The sequence below is a fragment of the Manis javanica genome, chromosome 2 (genome assembly GCF_040802235.1).
Source record: "Manis javanica isolate MJ-LG chromosome 2, MJ_LKY, whole genome shotgun sequence".
In the NCBI taxonomy this organism is placed as follows: domain Eukaryota; kingdom Metazoa; phylum Chordata; class Mammalia; order Pholidota; family Manidae; genus Manis; species Manis javanica.
In genome coordinates this window covers 173,823,912-173,844,316 of record NC_133157.1, presented here as the reverse complement: position 1 = coordinate 173,844,316, position 20,405 = coordinate 173,823,912, and the positions used below count along the sequence as shown (strand labels likewise).

The window sequence follows — 20,405 nt, the reverse complement described above, 5'->3', positions numbered from 1 at the left end:
CATGCTTTTGGACTGAATGATTTTTCTATTAAAAATATTATTGAAATAACTGGATAACTTTGAAGTCTGATAATAAAATTATAATATAGTATCAACAGTAATTTTCTGACACTGATTATTATATTTAGCTCTGCAGGAATTAATATTCATACAAATACTGTACTCAGTGGTATAGCATCATGTTATTAGGAACTTATTCTAAATAGCTCAAAAAATTAAAAGCTCTGTATTAACAATCATTTATAAGTAAATTATTGAAAATTTATAAAACGTGATAAACCAGTTTTAAAATTTTTACTCTATAACTATAGATACAATTGTAAAATACAGTAAAAATACTGCTTAATATCAAAGTGCTATAGTGTTTAAGCTTAGTTATATTTTCTGTATTTTTATTTATTTTTATTTTATGTATCTTGTCACACATCAGTCAGACACAGTCATACCTTTAAATTTGTACCATTCTGACCACACTTCAAATTACCTATCATCTTTTGTGATAAAATATGTACTCATTATTCTATGAAAGTGGTTTTCAGGTGGCACAAATGCATGTACTATTGTAACACGTACTTTTGAACAGGCATGGGATTTATTACCTAATGATTTTCTTCAAAGCTATCAGGATGATATATGTAGATTCTATATTTTTTTTTCTGTTCATGGAATAAACCAACTCGGTACATGAGTTGTCATACAGGTTATTCAGTGTCCTGGGAGGAAAAGGTGATGATACCCTCTAAATCATTTAACCAAAAAGAATCTTGTTAGAGGACTCTGTCCTGAGGTTTAGGGAGGGTTAAGACAATTTACAGGGATAGTGTTGTACTGAAATTAGCAATAGCAGGCGGTTGTTACTCTCTTTAGGACTAGGAAGGTAAGGAGGTGATTCAGTTTTCAGAGGCTGGTGAGAACTGGGATCTAAAAAATAAATGCCCAACACATGTGTAGCCCCAGGGAAATGTAGTAAGGATAGTTGAAAGGGTACGAATATTTCAACCTCTGCTGTCTTCTGTCCTCTGTTCTCCACCATTAGGGGCTCCTATTTGCTCAGTCCAACTGGAAATCAAATGACAAGGGAACTCAGTGATGCAGTCCATGGAGGCCAGCCTCCCAAGGAACAGAACAGAGGAGGACAGAAAACTGATTATAGACAGTCAAATGGAAAAAAAGAAAAAAACACATAGCATTTTTTAGAAATGTTTTGAGATTCCATTGCTGTTGCTCTAAGACTTTTTATCTGCTCAGTCATGAAACTTGTCCCCAATTTAATACCCATACACTTTTTTCCAGATTTAAGAATCAGAATGATAGTTCATTGAGTGAGTCCAAGTGAATTCTGCCCACTTATTCTATGTTCTCTTTTCCAATTATTTGGAAGATTTCTGACTAAAGGTCATCACACTCAGGGTAGATGGGGAAGAGAATTAAGAGTAGAAGATCAACCATAATTGATCTTACAATTTATCATTTTTCTATCTTCTGAATTTCAGGAAATTCAGATCAATCAGGTGTATAACATCTATACAGGATATTAAAGTATACACAATCTGTATTACTGTGGCCACTGGCATTATCTTAGTGCTGACTCCTTTCTCCATAAATGTCAATGTTACCTATTTTAATCCTATTGAATATATTTCTGTGAGCAATATTAAATAGTGATGAGGTAGGATATTTTTTTTAATGAATACAAATATAATCATGTACAGCTGTTTTCACAGAGCAGTTTTCCTCATTCTCAGTTTGCCCTTAAAAGGTTGACCTGTTTCAAATTTTAATTTGCAGCATTTTTCAAGTCAAAATAACATGTTAAATACAAATGAGTAACATGTAAGACTCAGTGTGGAAGATCTTAACATAATGTTTACTGGATTAGTGGTCTAAATAATGCTGCTACAGAAATACAGAATGCATTATGTTTAATCAGTACAAGCGCAGTCCCTGAAATTCATTTAAAGTTCATTACATTAAGCAATCTTTGACTATTATGTGTACTATCATATACAGAAAAAGAATTGCTTTTAACCAGACTTTGCCTCTGAATTTTCATATGTTTACTAGGTCTTTTTGAATCGTAATCATAGAAAAGTTAAACAGTGCAAAAATGGAGTTCTTCTGTTTCAACCTTTCACTCAACCTTTCCACTCATAAGAGGTAAACATTTTAATGATCTACACGTAACCATGTAGGACTTTTCTACGCCCATGACATACGTATATGTCTGCATGTGTTTTCACTTACCAGTGGTTTACATTGACCTCTTCCTACCTATTCATATGGGTCCACCTGATTCTTCTTTATGAGTCTGTGTATTTTATTGTGATCATTTGTTCATTCATTCAGTATTTATTGGTATCTGTTCCATGCCAGGAACTGTTCTATATGCAGTTTAACAGCACATATATGCTCCCTGCCCTCCTGGATCCTAGAGTCCAGAAGGCAAAGGACCAATAAGTAAAATAAATAACCTGTTTTGGAAATTACTTTAGAGGAATTAAATAGGCCATACAAGTAAAAAAATAATAGAATCTATTTATTTAGAATTATTTGGAAAGTCTTCTGTCTGAAGAGGTGCTGTCTGAGCAGAGACCTGGAATACTGAAAAGAAGCAACCAGAAACCAAGAGAAGGTCAAAGTCTTCTCTATACTGTTATGTAGTATTCCACTGAATTATACCACAGTTCATTTATCCATCCCATTCACAGTTAGGTTTCCTTTCAGTTTGTTTGTTTGTGTGTGTGTGTGTGTGTGTAAATAGCTATTAGAAAAATACTCTTATAAACATTTGTACAAGGTTTTTTGTTACACACACACAAGAACTTCTCTAAGGAATATATCCACAAATAAATGTGGAGGGTCATAAGATATTTATTCCAAATTGTTTCCCGGCATATCGTATACATTTGCATTCCCAACAGCAGTGTGGAAGAGGGCCTGTTGCTCTACAGCTTTGCCAGTAACTTGTAGTGCTAAGTTTTGGGGGACTTTTTTCTTTAGCTTTATTAATCTGGATGGTGTGACCTGAAATAATCCAATAATCTTCTCTCAACTTCTCCTGCTTCCCTGATGTCTCCATTGCCTCTTTTGTTGACTTCTTTCCTTTGGCACCCCTAAGTCTTGGTTCCATTCTTCTCTTTTGTGTTCTCTCTGTCCTACTTCTTATCTCCCTCTCTCTGTCTCACTGTTGCCTTCAAATAGCACAGCCCTTATAATTTTGTTAATTTTGCTATATCAGTGTTCATATTGCCAGGAAGAATATGAAGACAGGGATGTAGCTAACCTGCCTTGTTACCACAGAGAAAGCAATTAGAGGTGAGGCTCAGCTGAGGCAGACTCAGTTGATGTGTATAAGTAACATTTGATCCTATACGAGAACTAGTCCATGGATTTATAGAATTAAAGAAAGGAAGCAAGATGAAGGCAGTCAGGGACATGTTCTTAGAAGTAAAGATGAAAAATGAACATTGGTGCTTGTGACAGACTTGGAGATGGTCTTTTGGAAGTGGTCTCTTGTAAGCACAAACTATAAGACATGACAGGAGGCTGAGAGGAATCCAGCAGGTAGAAAACAGGCTTTATGGCAGAGAGTGGATACAGCTCAAAGGACCTGTACCTAAGAGGGTAAGACCCCAGAAAGGCTAATAGGATGTTCACCGGTGATGGCATGTGGCAGAAGAGACAGTTTTAGTTTTGTTTTGTGGTTTCTTCTTGGTGGGTGTAGAGATCATAGATATTTTTGTCATGAATGTAATAAATCTGTTACCTAAAATTGTCATTCTTCAGATATCTTAGAAATATGTAAGTAGTGTAACATGTACAAATATATATATTGTATCTACTGTTGTTGAAATATGGTGTGATATATCTTGTGCTAAGTACTCTTACCAGGGTTTTTTATTGAATCCTCACCACAACTCTAGGGGCAATATTATCTCTATTTCACAGATGTACAAACTGAGACTTAAAAAGGCCCATGTACTTTGCTCAAGATCATAACTTTTAAATCTGATCCAGGTTTGAACCTGCATCCTCCAGACTCAAAGGCTGTGCCCATAACACACCACATATCACTCACTGCCTCTCATATGATGACTTAAGTGCCCAATGAGCTGCCTGCACACTAAATACTATGAGAGGCTAGAGAGGTAGATGAGGAAATATAAAAACTTCAAGGAAGACTGGGACATGGATTGGCCAACAAACATTGAGATATCCAGGACAATAGTGGTATGTGGCTAGTGTGAACATACACTAATCCTGGGACACACATTCTACAGCCCATAAATAGACCACTTTGGGTAATATCGAGACAGTGTACAGGTTTTTAGAGAGGGTTAAGTTTGCAGAAGTAAATATTTATGAACTTTTGGAATTCATTAAATGCAAGGGTAAAGAATTTTCAATCAGTTCAGGAAGTAGACAATAGCAATCACAGTTGTCTTGAGCAAGGAAGTTAAAAAAAAGGAAATGATACATTAGTATAATTAATCTTTCAGTACTAAGTAGGATAGATCAAAATGCAAAGAATATGAAGCCAGAAAAATGAATTAGGCAACTAGGGAGTGTTGGAATATTCAAGTACAAATAGAGGAGAACGTGGGCTAGGAAGGTGACGTTGAAGATGGAAAGGGGATGGAGAAGCCTTTTTAAATGTTTTGAAATGCTTTTAAGTTATTTTTGAATTATATTGCCATCACCCTAAAGCTCTACACGGTGAGGTTTGGATGTGTTACCCAGGGATATCTATAGTACTTACATAAGCTCCTATCAGGATACCTGCTTGTTTCTCTGATGGCTAGACTATAAACTCCTTGATGGCAAACACTGCCATTTCTTCACATCCTAGTGCCTAGTGGCATTCTGCCCCCAAAATAGTATGCACCAAGTGTAAATATTATAGCAATAGTAACAACAAGTATAACATATCTGGTCTCTTACAAAGTTGTGTCTACCTGTAGAATGTATTAGGAATTCATCTAATCACCCATCTTTCCAGCTACTGCCAGAATTGCATTTACTTCCTAAGTGCTCCACTTGTGTTCATATTCATTCCAATTCATTACCCACATAGGCAGCCAGAATGATACTTTTCTAACATAAATCTGAGCATATCACTAAAAGCTTAAAATCCTTTTCTGCTTGCCATAAAATACACATAAAATCCTACTTGTTGTTTCATGATCTGATCATATAATTTACTTTCTTAGGCTAACTCCCTCTTAGGGTGGCTTTCTTTCAGTTCCTTGAAAACAACAAACTCTTGCTGTTTCAGTTATTTATTTATTGCCATGAGACAATCTGTCTGAAAGCTTAGTGGGTTAAAACAACAGCAGCAGGTATTTCACTCACAGATCTGTAGTTTGGGTAAGGCTCAGCAATGGCAGTTTGTCTCTGTAAGGACTAGTCATAGGCTGAGATCTGGAATCATCTGAACGCATGTTACTCTCTTGTCTGGCAGTTGATGCTGGCTAATTGCCTGGGACATTAGATGAGAGTGTGAGTGGGAACACCTACACGTGGCCTGGCCTTCCTGCAAGTATGGAGGCTGGGTTCCCCTGGTGAGTCTTGAGAGAGAGAGACAGGCAGAGGCTGCGCCCCTTTTCCAGTCTAGGCTTGAAAGCTGAGCAGCATCTTTCCCATCATGTTCCTTTAATCAGAACTAAGTGCTAAGACCAACGCAGAACGCAGGAGTGGAACTTAGACTCCTTGTGAAAGGACAAGTGTCTGAGAATTTGCATATATGCTTTAAAACCACCATCCTTGCCTCTGGGTATTTGTAGTTGACCATCTCCCTCCTTAGTGTGGGTTTTTCTCTTTCAACTTTGCTAACTTTTTATGTTTCAAGTTTCAATTTAACTATTGGTTCAGGTGTTGTCTTCTCCTATAAATCTAAATTAGGGCCCTTAGGTAGACTTTCACAGCACTCTATGTTCTATTTAAAGCCCTTATTACCATCCAAAATGACATATTTCCTGCGAGGTAACTTAATTAGTGCTCACATCCCACACCTGTAAGCTCCAGGTGACCCAGGGATACTTATATATCATCTACCATGTGACCTCAAGCCCTAGCCAAGAACTGTATATAACAGGTTTTCAGTAAATATCTGTGGCATTAATGTACCATGGAAGAGGTTTTCTTTGTTTAGAAGGCATCTTCTTAATTTTGAGAAGTTTTAATGAATTTCTACTCATTAACCCTAAATCACATATATTTTTAAAACACAGTTAATCTTATTTTGAAAAATAAAAAAGTCTTACTGTCACAAAGTATTTAATCTTTTAATTACCTTAATTATAATAGATGTTAAACTCCTTCAACCTTCCCTACCATGTTATTTTCCTAAAAAAATAGAAAAGAAAAACACAAAAACTCACATTTCCAAGAACTATATATGCTCTGGAGCAAAAAATGCTTTCAAAATTTTGAAGCACTAAATTGTCCCTGGAGAGAAAAAGCTGATTTGTGAGAGCAGCCAGTACTGAAAGTTGTAATAAATGTGTTTTTGTTGTTGTTTTTCAATATTCTTCCAATAGTCACTTTATCATATTCTGGAGATATGTCAGGGGAATCTTTCCCCATTAACTCTCCTACTTAAAAATTAACTACAAATTTTAGTGCTTCTAAAATCTCAATATACTAATGGATTGCTAAAATCAAACCTCTTTTCTTACCATTTGGTGGAAATCATGAATAGATGGAGGATGATCTCTTCTTTGCCTTCAGAGCGTTATGCTGTTTTAAAGGAAATAAATATTTTATTTTAGAGAATTATAATAATTTTCAGCCTTTTAAGAGTTGGAACTGATAGCAATGGGTTTGATAGGTACAACTTCTCACTTGCTTATCATTTGTTTTTGTTTGTGTTTTATTTATTTGTTTTTCCAGCAAATTGAAAAAAAAATGACCTCTCCATGGATGAGATTCAGCTGTATGAAACAACGCAGCTGATTTCTGACCTAGAATAGCCTGTACAGATCATCCCTAATCTTATATAACAAAGGATAGTTTATGAAGGACTCACTCTTCCTGGCTTCATGGAAGTTAAGAGCAAGAGCCACTTTAGATTCACACTGAAACCTGTATACTTACTTGCTCTGTAGCCCCAAGCAAGGAGATTAACCCTTCTTAACCTGTTTTCTCATCTGTAAAATGAAGATGACAATACCAGCCTAATAGGCTTGTTGTGATAATTATATGAGTTGGCTGTATTAAGGGGATGAACACAGTACCTGGCTTAATAAACGTTAGCTCTTGGTATATTGTTTACACTGAATATCAGTACCGTCCTGAAAACAGTTAATTCCGCGGTGATTGCTATTTCCAGGTGTGGGGATGGAAAGTAGAATCTGAAAAGGCAAAGAGAAAAACCTCTAAGTGCTTTCCCAACAATGACTCAAATTGTCAGCTCATATTTTACCTCGTTCCATGTTTCTTAGAGGTTATCCAGAAGTTCCTGGATGTTACTCACGTTTTCTATGTGTGTGATAAACAGATTTGTTTTCACATGTGGGGCACTGGACTCCTCATTTGGGGTCTAATGGTGTGTGCATGTGTTGGAGTGGGGGGATGAATAATTGGATAGTAAACCTAGTGTGCAGAAAACAACAAAGTATCATCGGTGTAGTTCCAATTGTGCTATCACAGATTCCCCAGTTAGCTAGCCCTTGTAATTCTATTGCTTAAACTCAGAAATTATGCCAGAAACTGTTCTAAAGTGTTGTGCCTGTAATGTTGAATAAGATATATAAAGACAAAGAAAAAAATGTAAATAAACAAAAGTACCATGTAGTGATCATGATAAATGCAACAAGCGGCTTAAATAGGATGCTACATGATGGTGGTGGTAGTAAAGTAGAGTTAAGGAAGGTTTCCTTGAAGAAGTCTAATTAGAATTAAATTGTAAAGCCTGAAGAGAAATGTATTTTGTATTTCATTCAAAGAAAAAGTAAATGCAATGTGCCCTAAGGCAAGAAAGAATTTAGCTTTCTTCTAACAGAAAAAAAGGAACAAAAAAATGACCATGTGCCTGGAATATCAAGAGGGCACTAGGTAAAGAAGTTAAAGATTCAATAATTATTATGCATGGACTTGTACACCACAGTAAGGAATTTAAATGTTACAGTAAGTTACAGGGAAACTTTTGAAGGGTTGTAATCAAATGAATGATATTCCTTGATTTGCACCCATCAAAATAACTATTATAAAAAACAGAAAACAGAAAATATCAAGTGTTGATGAGAATGTGGAGAAATTGGATGCCCTGTGCAGTACTGGAGAGAATGTAAAATGGTGATACCTCTGGAAAACAGTAAGGCAGTTCCTCAAAAAATCATACACAGAATTACCATAAAATCCAGCTGTTCCACCTTTGGATATATACCCTAAAGAATTGAAAGCAGGGATTTGAACAGATACACAGAGACCAAGGTTTGTTTGAAATATCCAAAACATAGAAAACAGCATTACTCACAGTATCCAAAAGACTGAAACAACCCAATTGTCCATCAATGGATAAACTGGGTAAACAAATATGGTATATCCATAAAATAGAATATTACTTACCTTTAAAAATGTTACACACTACATGCTGTGACATGGATCAACCTTGAAAATATCCTAAATAAAATAAATCAGACACAACAGAACAATACTATATGATTTGACTTAGATGAGGTACCTAGAGTAGTCAAATTCACAAACAAACAAAAAAAAGAAATAGAATAGTGGTTTCCATGGGCTGGGAGAAGGTGAAAGGGAGTTATTGTTTAATGGGTATTTCTGTTTAGAATGATGAAAAAGTTCTCGAGATGGATGATGTTGATAGATGCATAACAATGCAAAGGTGCTTAGTGTCAAACCAAATTATACACTTAAAAATAGTTAAAATGGTAAAATTTAGGTTATATATTTTTATTATAAAAAAAAAAAGACAGCACACACTAGTTGGACAAGGAGAGAGAGTGGTAGCACTGTGAAAGCACAGAGACCAGTTGAAGAATCTTGTAATTTCTTGTAGGAGATAATTGTGCCCTAGACAAAGGGATGCTAGCAGAAATCAGAGTTCTGTTCAAGGTAAAATTGTTCCTAAGGCATGGTGATGGAGTGTATATGAATGACGAGGAAAAAGGAGAATTAAGGATGACTCCTGTATCTTTGATTTAAATAGCAGTATGATAGCAGAGTTGGAGTCTTAGGGCAAGGTCAGGGGTAGAGGGTTACATTGGTGTGTCATTAGCAAGTAGATAGTATTTGAGGGATTAATTTTGAAGAGATAACCAAGGAAAGTATACATACAGTTGGCCAGCAACACTGAGGCTATAGTACAATAATAAAGTGCTGTGAGAGAATTAATGAAGCATGAAGAAAAGATAACTCTCTGGCAAAGAGGCTTTCAGTGTATTTTTTAAACTGTAAAACTGAAATGGCCAGAAATGATATATTTTAGCAAGGTGATGAGAATATTAATTGGGCTGGACAAAGTGAACTGTGCAAGGCTGTGTTACACTGGCAGTTAGAGAAGCTCTTGGAAGTAGGAGTTAGCATTGCACCTAGAACATATGCAACCACAGCTCGGTGTCCTTTCATGATGTGAAATGAAATGTTTTGTTTGCATAAAAACTGAACACTCTCAGTTATTGCAGATATGTTTTTAGATGGTCAACCTTCTCATTTTGAAATGTGAATAGATTGCCTAGGATTTCCCAGGAAACAGACAGACGGCTGAGTCTCTTTGTGTCTAAAAGGCAGCCAAGTGACAGACAGAGCCAAGCTTGGGTGTCAGTCAGATCTCTGTTTGAATACCAATTACCCCTCTTACACTGGTGTGTCCTTGGGCTAGTTATTTAACCTTTCTGGGGTTTTATTCTGTCATTTATAAAACAGAGATAATAGTGCTTAACACACAGACTTGGTATAAGGAATAAAGATAATGCATAGTAATTACCTGGTCCATAGTGGGCAATGGAAGAATGATAGCAGTTGCCATATTGAAATCTGGACAGAAGTGGGACTGAAATCTCAGTGTAACCAAAGAATAGATTCCCTGGAGCAAAGTAGCAAGGGCCACACTGTGAGACCAAATCATGAATAGCTTAGAAGTCATTCTAAGGAATTTATTCTATAGGATTTGAGTAGATCCAATAGTGCATGACAGAAAGGATGAGCCTGGGAATTGTCTGGGTCAGAATATAATATATAGATATTGATAAAATATCTTCTCATCCCTTAGGAAGAATAAGTACATCATATTGGAGAGAATTTAAGGAAATAGCTTCACTTAAAAATTTAGTAGTTTCAGCTCGCTGATCTCCACACTTTTGATAGCATACCTCTATCAACCATTTTTTTAAACACATTGACCCTCTCTTATTTATGATTATATTCATGAGCAGATGTACTAAACATCATGTATATTATAAAACATATTCAAAATAGAAATATTTTAATGAGTTATGGATGACATAAATTTAAAATAATTTTTGTGTTTATTGCATTTTATATTGTTTTTTTCTTATTAGAACTATTGTTAGTCACTGTCTTTTTGTAGAAAGTTCTGTGACTTGCTATGCTTCATTATGAAAACGTTGATTAAAACTTTGAAATACAGCCTATTTCAAGACCCATTTATTTCTAGTCATCTTAAAAATTGCCATGGCCAAAAAAGACACTTCAAAAAGATACATAAATGCAAACGAAAAAGTTGCATCACTAGCTGATTACAAATCGGGAGCCTCATTTTATAACCCTGTCCATCAACTATGCAAAGGTTTTTGGTAAAATTGAAACAGTAAATTTCCATTTTCCCTGATGTCTGTCAATTGTGCCTGAAAACTAATCAGAAAGTGTTGCATTTTCATATTTTTAAAAATGGGCTTAAAACCCATTGAAATTATTATTTTGGCAGGTTATTTTACAGGTGGAAAATTCTATTGCTGGAATTTTAAGTTGGAAATCACAACAGTTTTAATAGTGATTTATTTATATCTTTTTGAGTACAGTCATGTGATAATGGAAACATTTCCAAATAAGCATGTTTAAATTACTTTCCACATGGCACACCTTTCTCTTAAAAGCAGTTTCTTTCTCATGCAGTGCTAAAACATCACTTTTACGTTGATGGGACAAACTAAATATTCTTGTTTTCATATTCCCAAAATTGCCATTGAGTAGCATACTTTTTGCAGCCACTTGTCTTCAGAGAAAAGGATAGACATTTTGTCTTTTTGTAAAAGAAATGCATAACTTAGTTAAGTTTGACAACTCTTCTAAGTATTTTGTCATGAGATAACCAAGGAACATCTGTATAGTATAAAATATTTTCTTGGTCATTCCCCATCGTATTACAGACAATGTCTACTTCTTCTTAAAATACTGTAATCCATAAACCCACTTAATCTATCACAGAAAAATATGGATATGTTGTAATGTGCTAGAATCAAGCTAATCATTGAAGGTTATGCTGCAAACTCATATTGTGGAACTCCACCACCTCCCACAAGACACCTGGTGGAACATAGGTGACAAAGGAATTATGAAGTCTGGCCAAGTGAGGGCCCTACTATCAATATGTACATTAAATAAAAGTGAAGTTTATTTCTTCTTATTATAGATAGGTGTGTTATGCCTTATATGTGTGTGGTTGTGTGCCTCATATAAATAAAAAAATGCTCCAGTAAAAAAAAAAAAAAATGCTCTGGTATTTTGTACCTTTGCCTTAATGGGACATTTTGCATTCCTACTTTGAAGACTCTAATTGAGATTAATTTCCTTACAATTTTTGGCTTTAGTGAGAGTGAATCTACCCCCAGAAAATAGAGGTGAGTTGAGCTGAACATCCACATGATTCAGGCTCAAGACTTGCCTTTTAGAAAATTCATAGAGTGCACTGCCCAGTACTCTACTGGACTAGTGAAAATAAGCACAAATTTGGGGAAAATTTTACTGTTTAGATTTGCATGGTGATCATAATATACAGTAGAACCAGGTTAATGATTAATATAAGTTGTTACGTTTTGGTAATTATTTCTGTCCACCTAAGGAAGAATCATTCTGGGGATGGTAGGATCACATATGTGCCCTGATATTGTATATTGCTGGATGTTTTGTATTTTGGGGCTTTTACTGGTCTGTGTCAGTGTGTATGTGTGTGTGCACACTATATATCCATCTTCAAATATGTAAAAATTAGGGAAAAACCAGTAAAGGTAGATAAGAGGAGAATATATTGTAGTACTCTGTAACTTCCTGGCACAATGACTAGCATATGCTGGGATCCCAATTAAGGGCTACCATTTCGGGCTTATTGAGGGGTTTTTATGGAGTTTGTTTGTTTTCCATGGTGCTCAGCCATTGCTGTTGGGTGGTTTTGCTCCCATAGCTACAAAGTGCAGTTCACTCTCGTGCAGAATGGAAAGTCTCTCCCTAACCTTTATACACTCTCACTTTCTGTCATCAATTAGAGAATTTCTTGAAAAATGTGGTCATCACGATCATTACAACTCTTACTAATGACCCAGCTTGTTTTCTGCCTCCTCATCCAAATGGCAGTTTTCTCTTGATCACTAAAATGTTCATAGAGTAACTTTTGGTCCTTCCACTTTCATTTCCATTTAAGAAGCCATTTAAGTAGACAGTTAAATTCTAAAGGAATTGAATTCTGTGTATGCAATTTCATATGCCTATTCATTCATGGTTTAGATGGGATGGTGATTTAGAGCTCATTTAGATTTTTGAATGAGCAGAAGGCTAATTTCTGCCTCGTTAACTTGTACTGTGAATGTGCAGTTTTACCAATTCTGGATAACTACTTCCATATCAATTTAATTTTTTGTTTAATAGGTAGTTGTAATTCATATTTATAGCCACTTTTCAGACTGGACAATTTAGGCTCTAAATTCTGGGATTCTTTATAACTAGTGAATCATATGTTTCATGGAAAAATGTCCTTAAGTTTTTGCTAACTATGCAGATGATATCACAAAATAGAGATTAACAATGTTTTAGTTGTTAAATGTAGTTAATATCAGAATTTAACAAATATGTTTAGCTGGAAAATGCAAAAATAACTTTATAACATCAAGAACTTAACTGCTAAAAAGTGTACTCTTTCAGCTGCATTTTATCAAGAAAGTCAGTTAATTATATCAGAATGTATATTAATTCTTTCAAGTTTAAATATTTTAAATATTTTTATTAGTAAATATGTTAAAATCAGATACAAATTTAATAATTTTAAAAAGAACATCCAAGTAAGTTTTTAAAACTTTTATAATTATGTAAATGGAAATGATACTAAATAAGTACTATAAAATATATTTATTACCTTTGTACTATTCCTTCCATAGTGAGTACTAATTTGTATCATTTGATCACTGGATATGTGGAACTTGCATTTAGCCATACCACACATTAAATGAACTATACCTGAAATAAGTGGCTCAGTCACAAATAGAAATTATGGTTTTGCAAAGTGATTTTTCAGATTAAATAAAATTATAAACCCTACTTCCCTTTTCTTTGCCTCCAAAAATTTCTATGATTTCTAAGATAAATCACTTCCTGCCCTAATAAATTCATTACTTTAATCTTTAATTTTTTTTGAAAGCTATCTGCACATCATTTCAACATGTTCTTTCTATATTCTGTGTTCTACCATTGAGGGAGTTCCATAGTTCTTACATTTGTGATTCATCTGAGGAAATGAGTAATAATATCTTAATTTTATATTAAAGCATTTATAAATTTATTAACTACAACAACAGGAGGAAAATGTACTTCTTTAGATTTTAATACCTGCCTGGGAGACTAAATATATACTCTTAAAAATTCTCTGCTTACATTTGCTATTAGTCATGAAAACTACTTTGTTGTCACTGTTGATAACCATCTTTCAGGGTAACACATTGTAATATGGGTATAGGTAGCTGAGTCAAATGACAAAGATTATTATAATATGGTTACATGAAATGTAAATGACAAAGACATTCTTAATGGACTTACTGAAACTGGGTGCCTGCTACTCCCATTTATACTATAATCCAGTAATGGCAATATCTTGTGCTGTGAATGGGACAGAATTAAATATTTAAGTGTTTATCTTTCATTGTTTCATATATTCATCTTTTTGCTCTGCAGAGAACAGCATTTCTCCATTGAATAATACTAAATGCAGAAAATTGGCTTTGTCTCCAATATAGCAAGATATTTGAATGTGTTAGTAACGCAAGGAAGGTAATTCAAGGTTAGATTTTTTTGCTCCATTTGAGGTTCTGAGGTTACCTGTTCTAGTGGTAATGAGATGGGCTGAATCCCAGACAGTAAAAGGAGTCAAGTTTTTCCTCAAAGAAACTTACCTCTTGATATTTTTTTCAATGTTCTCAAATGCACATCAATCCAGTGAGCAAAATAAAACAAAGCAAAAAAGCAAAACAAAAAACAAACTGACAGATTTCTCATACTTCTTTGTGTTTTGGGATTTGGGGAATTGTCAAAAAGCATATGATTTTCTACCCTTTTTTGTAGCTTGTCTTTCCTCATAACTCTGACTTCTTAAATCTCACCTGGCTTTTCAGTCTCACCCCATTCCAAGGACAAATCTTAACTTGAGCAGGAGCAATTTCAAGAACTCAGAACATTAAAACATTAAAAAGCACAAAATAATAATATGACTTACTGAACAAGGCTTTATATATTTCCTAACCTCACATCAACTCAACAAATTTGATATCATTTCCCCAAAACACACACATGAGGAAATTATTTCTTAACTATCCATTATAGTTATATAGTGCATTTGAGAACACTGAAATAATACCAAGGGACCAACAATCTCAGCAGGAGTCCAGTGTATTTCCAGATATCCAGGAGAAGTAATATTTTAAAACAATGTTGAAGACAGGTATATATTTCAAATAAGAGTGTATAAAGATGGATGTCTATGGTATACTCTTTAAGGGGTAAGGTGCATCTTCAAATGTTACTTTGTAGATTTAATTCTTTATCAAATAAGATTGCACAGATTTGTAATTTAGTAGGAAAAGAGAGAAAGAAATGTTTTTCTCTATGTCACTTCTGTTGTATCCCCATTCCCTAAACTTTCTTTTGTTCACTATCATAGAATAATAAAGTATTAAGGTTACTATCTTGCTCTATTTATATGACAAAAGAGTTTTATGTTACAGAAATAGAGTAAGGTTACTTATACAAGAGCCTCCTTTGTTGATGATTTTTGGACCACTGTTTTTGCTCATCTTCACTGTACGTGAACATCATCCATTGGTACCTTAAAAGTCATTGTTTACAAAGCTCTGTAGATTTTGCCACAGTAGTTTTCTACCATTGATGCTGACTGTACAGGTCCAGCTTGTGTTTTACATCACCATGCTGACCAATTTATTCTCCTCCAGAAAGCATTAGTATCTTATTATTTAGGGGTATTTGGTATGGATCTTTTTCTCTATCATACTAAAAATGATCAGATCTCAGAAAACTGTGGTCTCAGCAGTTTAAAAGAAGTAGTAAAACACAAACAAACTCAAGGGAGGCACCTCCTTGGTGATTAATTATTTAAGCAAGTATTTGTTTTCATCTGCAGTGTCCATATTGAGTATTGTGAATATAAACAAGCACAGTGGATCAAATAAATACTTTAAGTTATTGAAGATATAATTACTTGCTTTTTACATTGACCTAGTGTAAGGTTGTTTATAGCAGTTTTTGCTTCAATAAGAAATATTATTGAGGGCTTGCTGGTTTCATACTCTAACATGAGACCAATATAGTCAGGCTTGATTTCCCATTCTTTTGTGGAAAGATGTGTTACATGCTTCAGTTGAGAATTATTCCTAGTCAATTTTGATGATGTCAGAGAAGATTTCTTGATTAACAAATAACAAAGACATTAAGAATGGTAAACTCAAGGTAACTTGTAATCTTAATGCCATTGTTATCAAACAAGAAACAAACTTTGACCCTAAAATAGTAGATCCCATGCTTTCTTGATATTTTACAATTAAAAAAGAATTACCCACTTCTCAGTCTTTTGGAAAAATAGTCATTCATGATGAATGACATAATATAAAAGAGAACTTGAAGAAAAATCACAATTTATTTTTTTATTATTTGAAAGGCTGAGGCATAAATTAAATGTGTTTTTCAGAACATGCTATTTTTTTCATTATGTACTTAAAGTTTATGTATTTTTGTAGTCTATTTGTATATAAATCAGAGTTTATAATTAACAGTTTTCTCTTTGCTGTCCTTATAAGTGTGATTGCCAGTAGCTTAGCACCCATGCGTAACCTAGCAACAGTTCAGCTCTCTAGCAAGTAAGAAATTAATGCAAACAAAGTGTTGTGTAAAAAAAAAAGAGTTCAATTTCAGATATTAGTTTATGTGTACTATTAAAAATCAAGATGAAATCTTCTAATCTGGAGGAAATTGCATGACAATAGACATTAAATTTCCTAGTAAGTAATATATTGCCAGTGAAATCTTGTCTCCTTCATTCAGGAAAAAAATGGATCTATTTCAGCCTGCACCACTGTTGACTAGGTAACTGAATATATGTGTCTATCCTGGCAGCCTATTCATTACAGATTAGATGAGAAGAGTGTCTTGGCATGTTTTCACTATGTGGTAGATGAGTTTACTAGATGGAATTTCAACAGTAAACCTTCCTGACAGTGATACATTGCTATTCTCTTAAGGAAGAGTTTTAGAATAAATGCTTTAGTTTTCAAAGAACTATGCTTATAGTACTACACTTTTGGAGATACCACAAAAAGTTCCACCTTGTGTTTCACCTTGTGTTTCACTTTTTAAGCCTTTGATATACTTCATATCAGTTGCATTTGGTGAAATTTAACTACTGTAATTGTTCTTTATTTTCAGTGAGAAAATACCTCTCCTGTATTTTAGTTGTAAGGTCATAATAGAACTATATCATTTATTGGGATAAAGCTGCAACTTCATAGGATCATCATTTATATGCTGAATAGACCCAGAGAGAGAGGGAAATACATTCTAGTGAATACTTTCCATTAAATGGCACAGCTTCTATTCTGTGCCAGAGCCAGAATTATTTGGCCTTTCACAATTCAACAGGTAGTTCACTACATGTCAGGAAATCCTAGAGCCCTATAGAAGACTGAGATAAAAGACAGACAGATGAGATATGAGCTGAACATATGATTGTACATTTTAAAATGAATGCATAAGACTTGTAGAACTAGAAAGCATCTGCTCTCTAGTGATGATATTTTTTTTCCAAATACTCTGAATTTGGGATTCTTTTAAAAATCTAACCTTAAATGACTTTGAGTTGTTGCTATCATCATGTTTGTGATGTCATCTTGACCCTGACATCTTTCACTACCCTCTCAGATCTTCCTTCCCTGAAGACAAGGAGAATAAAAATCATGAGATACTTAGAGGAAGCCAAACATACCTAACAAGATAGTCTGATTTCATTTATCTGTGAGAAGCTTAGTCACTTATATTATTTGGATTGAAGTGAATCACCTTAAATAAATGATGGAATACTTTTTTTATGAGGTCAACAGTTACCTACTCTTGAAGACCATCCAGCTGCAATTGGATAGACAAGTTGCCTGGAATTTATACCCCAGATGTCATGACAGAATAACATAGTTTGTGATGCTGCTGCTCATCACAGCTCCGGGTACTGGTCAGTTGTTTAGGACAGTGACACTTTAGATGTGGCATATGTATATTACCTTCCTCTTCCAGAGCTGACATCTCAATGGTGTCTGTTGATTAAAAAAGTACCATCCTTTATTTTGGGAAGTTGAAGTCGTAGACGGCAAGAATGATCTTATTTGTGATCTTATCCAATACCTTCTAACTGTTAGCTTCCAATAAATGGCTATCTTCTTCTTTTCAATTAGTATTTGTGGGTATGTCAAAAAGATCCACAACAACCACTGAAATTATGTTAAAATAACCTACATTACAGAATATATGTTAGCAAGAGATAAAAACACTCAAATAATATATGCTCTGGTAGAGGAAATAAAGTTTAAAGATCTATTATGGACATATTTTAATTACTGTAAAATCATTGTTAAACCATGAAGTTGATCTGAAAGGCACTGTGCTTGTTATTACAGGTTTGGTTACAAAAGTACGGCTACCTTCCACCGACCGACCCCAGCATGTCGGTGCTGCGCTCTGCGGAGACCATGCAGTCTGCCTTAGCTGCCATGCAGCAGTTCTATGGCATTAACATGACAGGAAAAGTGGACAGAAACACAATTGAGTAAGTAATGACACTCCACTCCCTGTTTTGGTTCTTGAGCCACATTAAGTAGCCTGAAAAACTTTAAGTGAACTCTGCTGGCCACAGATGGAGTGATCTTTTTTTTCATGAACTTTTCTTCGGAATTTAACCTATTTTAACTCCATTCTCCTGAGATGTCAGATTTTTCAAAGTCATATTTACTCATCTGACTTTAGCAACACATTTTCAAAATAGGGAAGAAAATATGAATGATGAATGTCAAAGTGGATGTACGACTGAAGCCACTATGTGAAGAGCAGCGGTCGGTGATGTGTTGGAGCCGGCTCACAGGGTTGGTGAGAGCATACTGTGCACCTTGTTTCCCTGAGAGGTGATACCATATCAGTAGTTGAAATTGGCCAAAGTAACAATCATGCCAACAAAGGAAAATGGGAAACAATACAATTCAGGGCTCTTGTTTATGGGGGAGAGCCAGTTAACAGTTTATTAGCCCCCTACTAGTGACAATTTTTTTAAGTTAGTTAAACCAAGAAAGGGTTTTCACTTCAAAGTGTCTGCTTTTGGTATTTTATTATCAAAATGTTTGCTTTTACTCTTACTGAACTAAAAATTACTTTACTGGTTCATCAGTCATTCGTTCACTTATTTATTCAACTAATAACTCTTTACTGGGCAGGTTGTGAAAGAGGCATATGCAGATTCAGAAGACGTAGGCTCTTCTTCAAAAGAACTTCGCATTAACTGCTTAGCTAGACATAGTCACAAATTATTTTGTCACAGGTACACTAAGTTCCGTTATGAAAGAACATTATTTTTTCTGGAGAGTAAAGGAGGAAGTGATTAATTTTTTCAGTGCATCAAGGAGTCATTTGTGTTTATTGAGTCCTTGATACTCACAAAGTAAATCTACTTCATTATTAATATGATTATCACACATCAACCCTCCACAATAGGGCAAACAGTTGTACACTTTCCTCTACTTTTTCAAATAAAGAAATGGAAAGTCAAAATTTAAGTGAACTCCAGAAGGTTGCAGAATCCAGATATGTTGGTGTATAGTTGGGGAACATTCTACTACACCATCGTGTGTACCTCAAGAAATAATACATTTATTTTTCTTTTTAAACCTTAATTACCTGAAATATCTGAGTTCAAGTATATTTCTAAAATTGTATTTTGCTGTCTAATACTTACAGCATGATGTTAGTATACTGTTTCTATTTCAGGATGGGGAAACACCTAATAAAAGCCTTGAAAATTAAACATCAAATCAATTTAAAGAAATATATTACCTTTCCTAGAATTTTTAAGATATGTAAATATTAACTTTGACCTACATCTGTGAAAATAGAATTAGTAATTTTATAATACATTCTCTGTGCGTGAAAAACTTGTTTTCAAAATTGGGAATAAATCTTGGTTATTTTAACCTACTTATCCTCTTTAGTACTTTCTCTCTTTAGTATACTATCAAACTTTCATTTAAGTCATAATATGCCGCTTTTCTTAGACAAATATAGCTTTAAATTAATAAGGAAAACCTGTAGTAATTCCCATAATTTGTTGCTGTATATAGTACAGAATTCCACTTAAATTATATTCTTCATCACAACATTTTACAAAGTTCTCAGGGCAGCTTTCTTGTTCCCTTATGCAGAGCTATCTTCTGATTCACTTTCTTCAAAAATATGACAGTTTTTTTTTTTTTACATACAATAATTGAGAACTGGGGAAGCCAAGTACTTTAACTCTGTTTTTTACGAGATATTAAAGTTAAGAAAGTCCAGAAATCTGTGTTTCCCCAGAATTTTGAAAGCTCTTCAGGTTACTGGAAGGACTCAAGATGGAAAGGTTTGATTTCATATAATGTCTGGGAAAAGGTTTTTGTCAGGAGTTAAGGGAAGAGAAATGTGTGCAAGATTTATTTGGGCCCTTCATGTGGAAAGGGATCTGAACAGTTTGTAGTAGTCCTCTGACAGGACCATGTAAAAGATGCAGAGGTGTGGAGAAGGACAGAGGCTTTTGGGGGCATCCAGTGGCTCTGATTCCAGACCAGAAGAAATGATTGTCCCAGTGAGTAGGAGTTTAAGGAGCTTTTCTATGAATTATGGCATTATAGAGAAAGTAGTCAGGCTTTAAA

At 34.5% G+C, this 20,405-nt stretch overlaps 1 protein-coding gene across 5 annotated transcripts in view; it reads left to right on the top strand.

Annotated features, from left to right (window-relative positions):
• The window catches only part of MMP16 (matrix metallopeptidase 16), a 281,452-nt gene that overhangs the window by 113,039 nt on the left and 148,008 nt on the right, over positions 1-20,405 (top strand). For all 5 annotated transcript variants that reach the window (XR_012128304.1, XR_012128302.1, XR_012128303.1 and 2 more), the window contains one exon: positions 18,135-18,283. Coding sequence is in view for 2 of the 5 variants with exons in the window: in XM_017655303.3 (XP_017510792.1) it covers positions 18,135-18,283 (149 nt within the window). In the remaining 3 variants the exon portion in view is untranslated. The remainder of the gene's footprint in view (positions 1-18,134; positions 18,284-20,405) is intronic.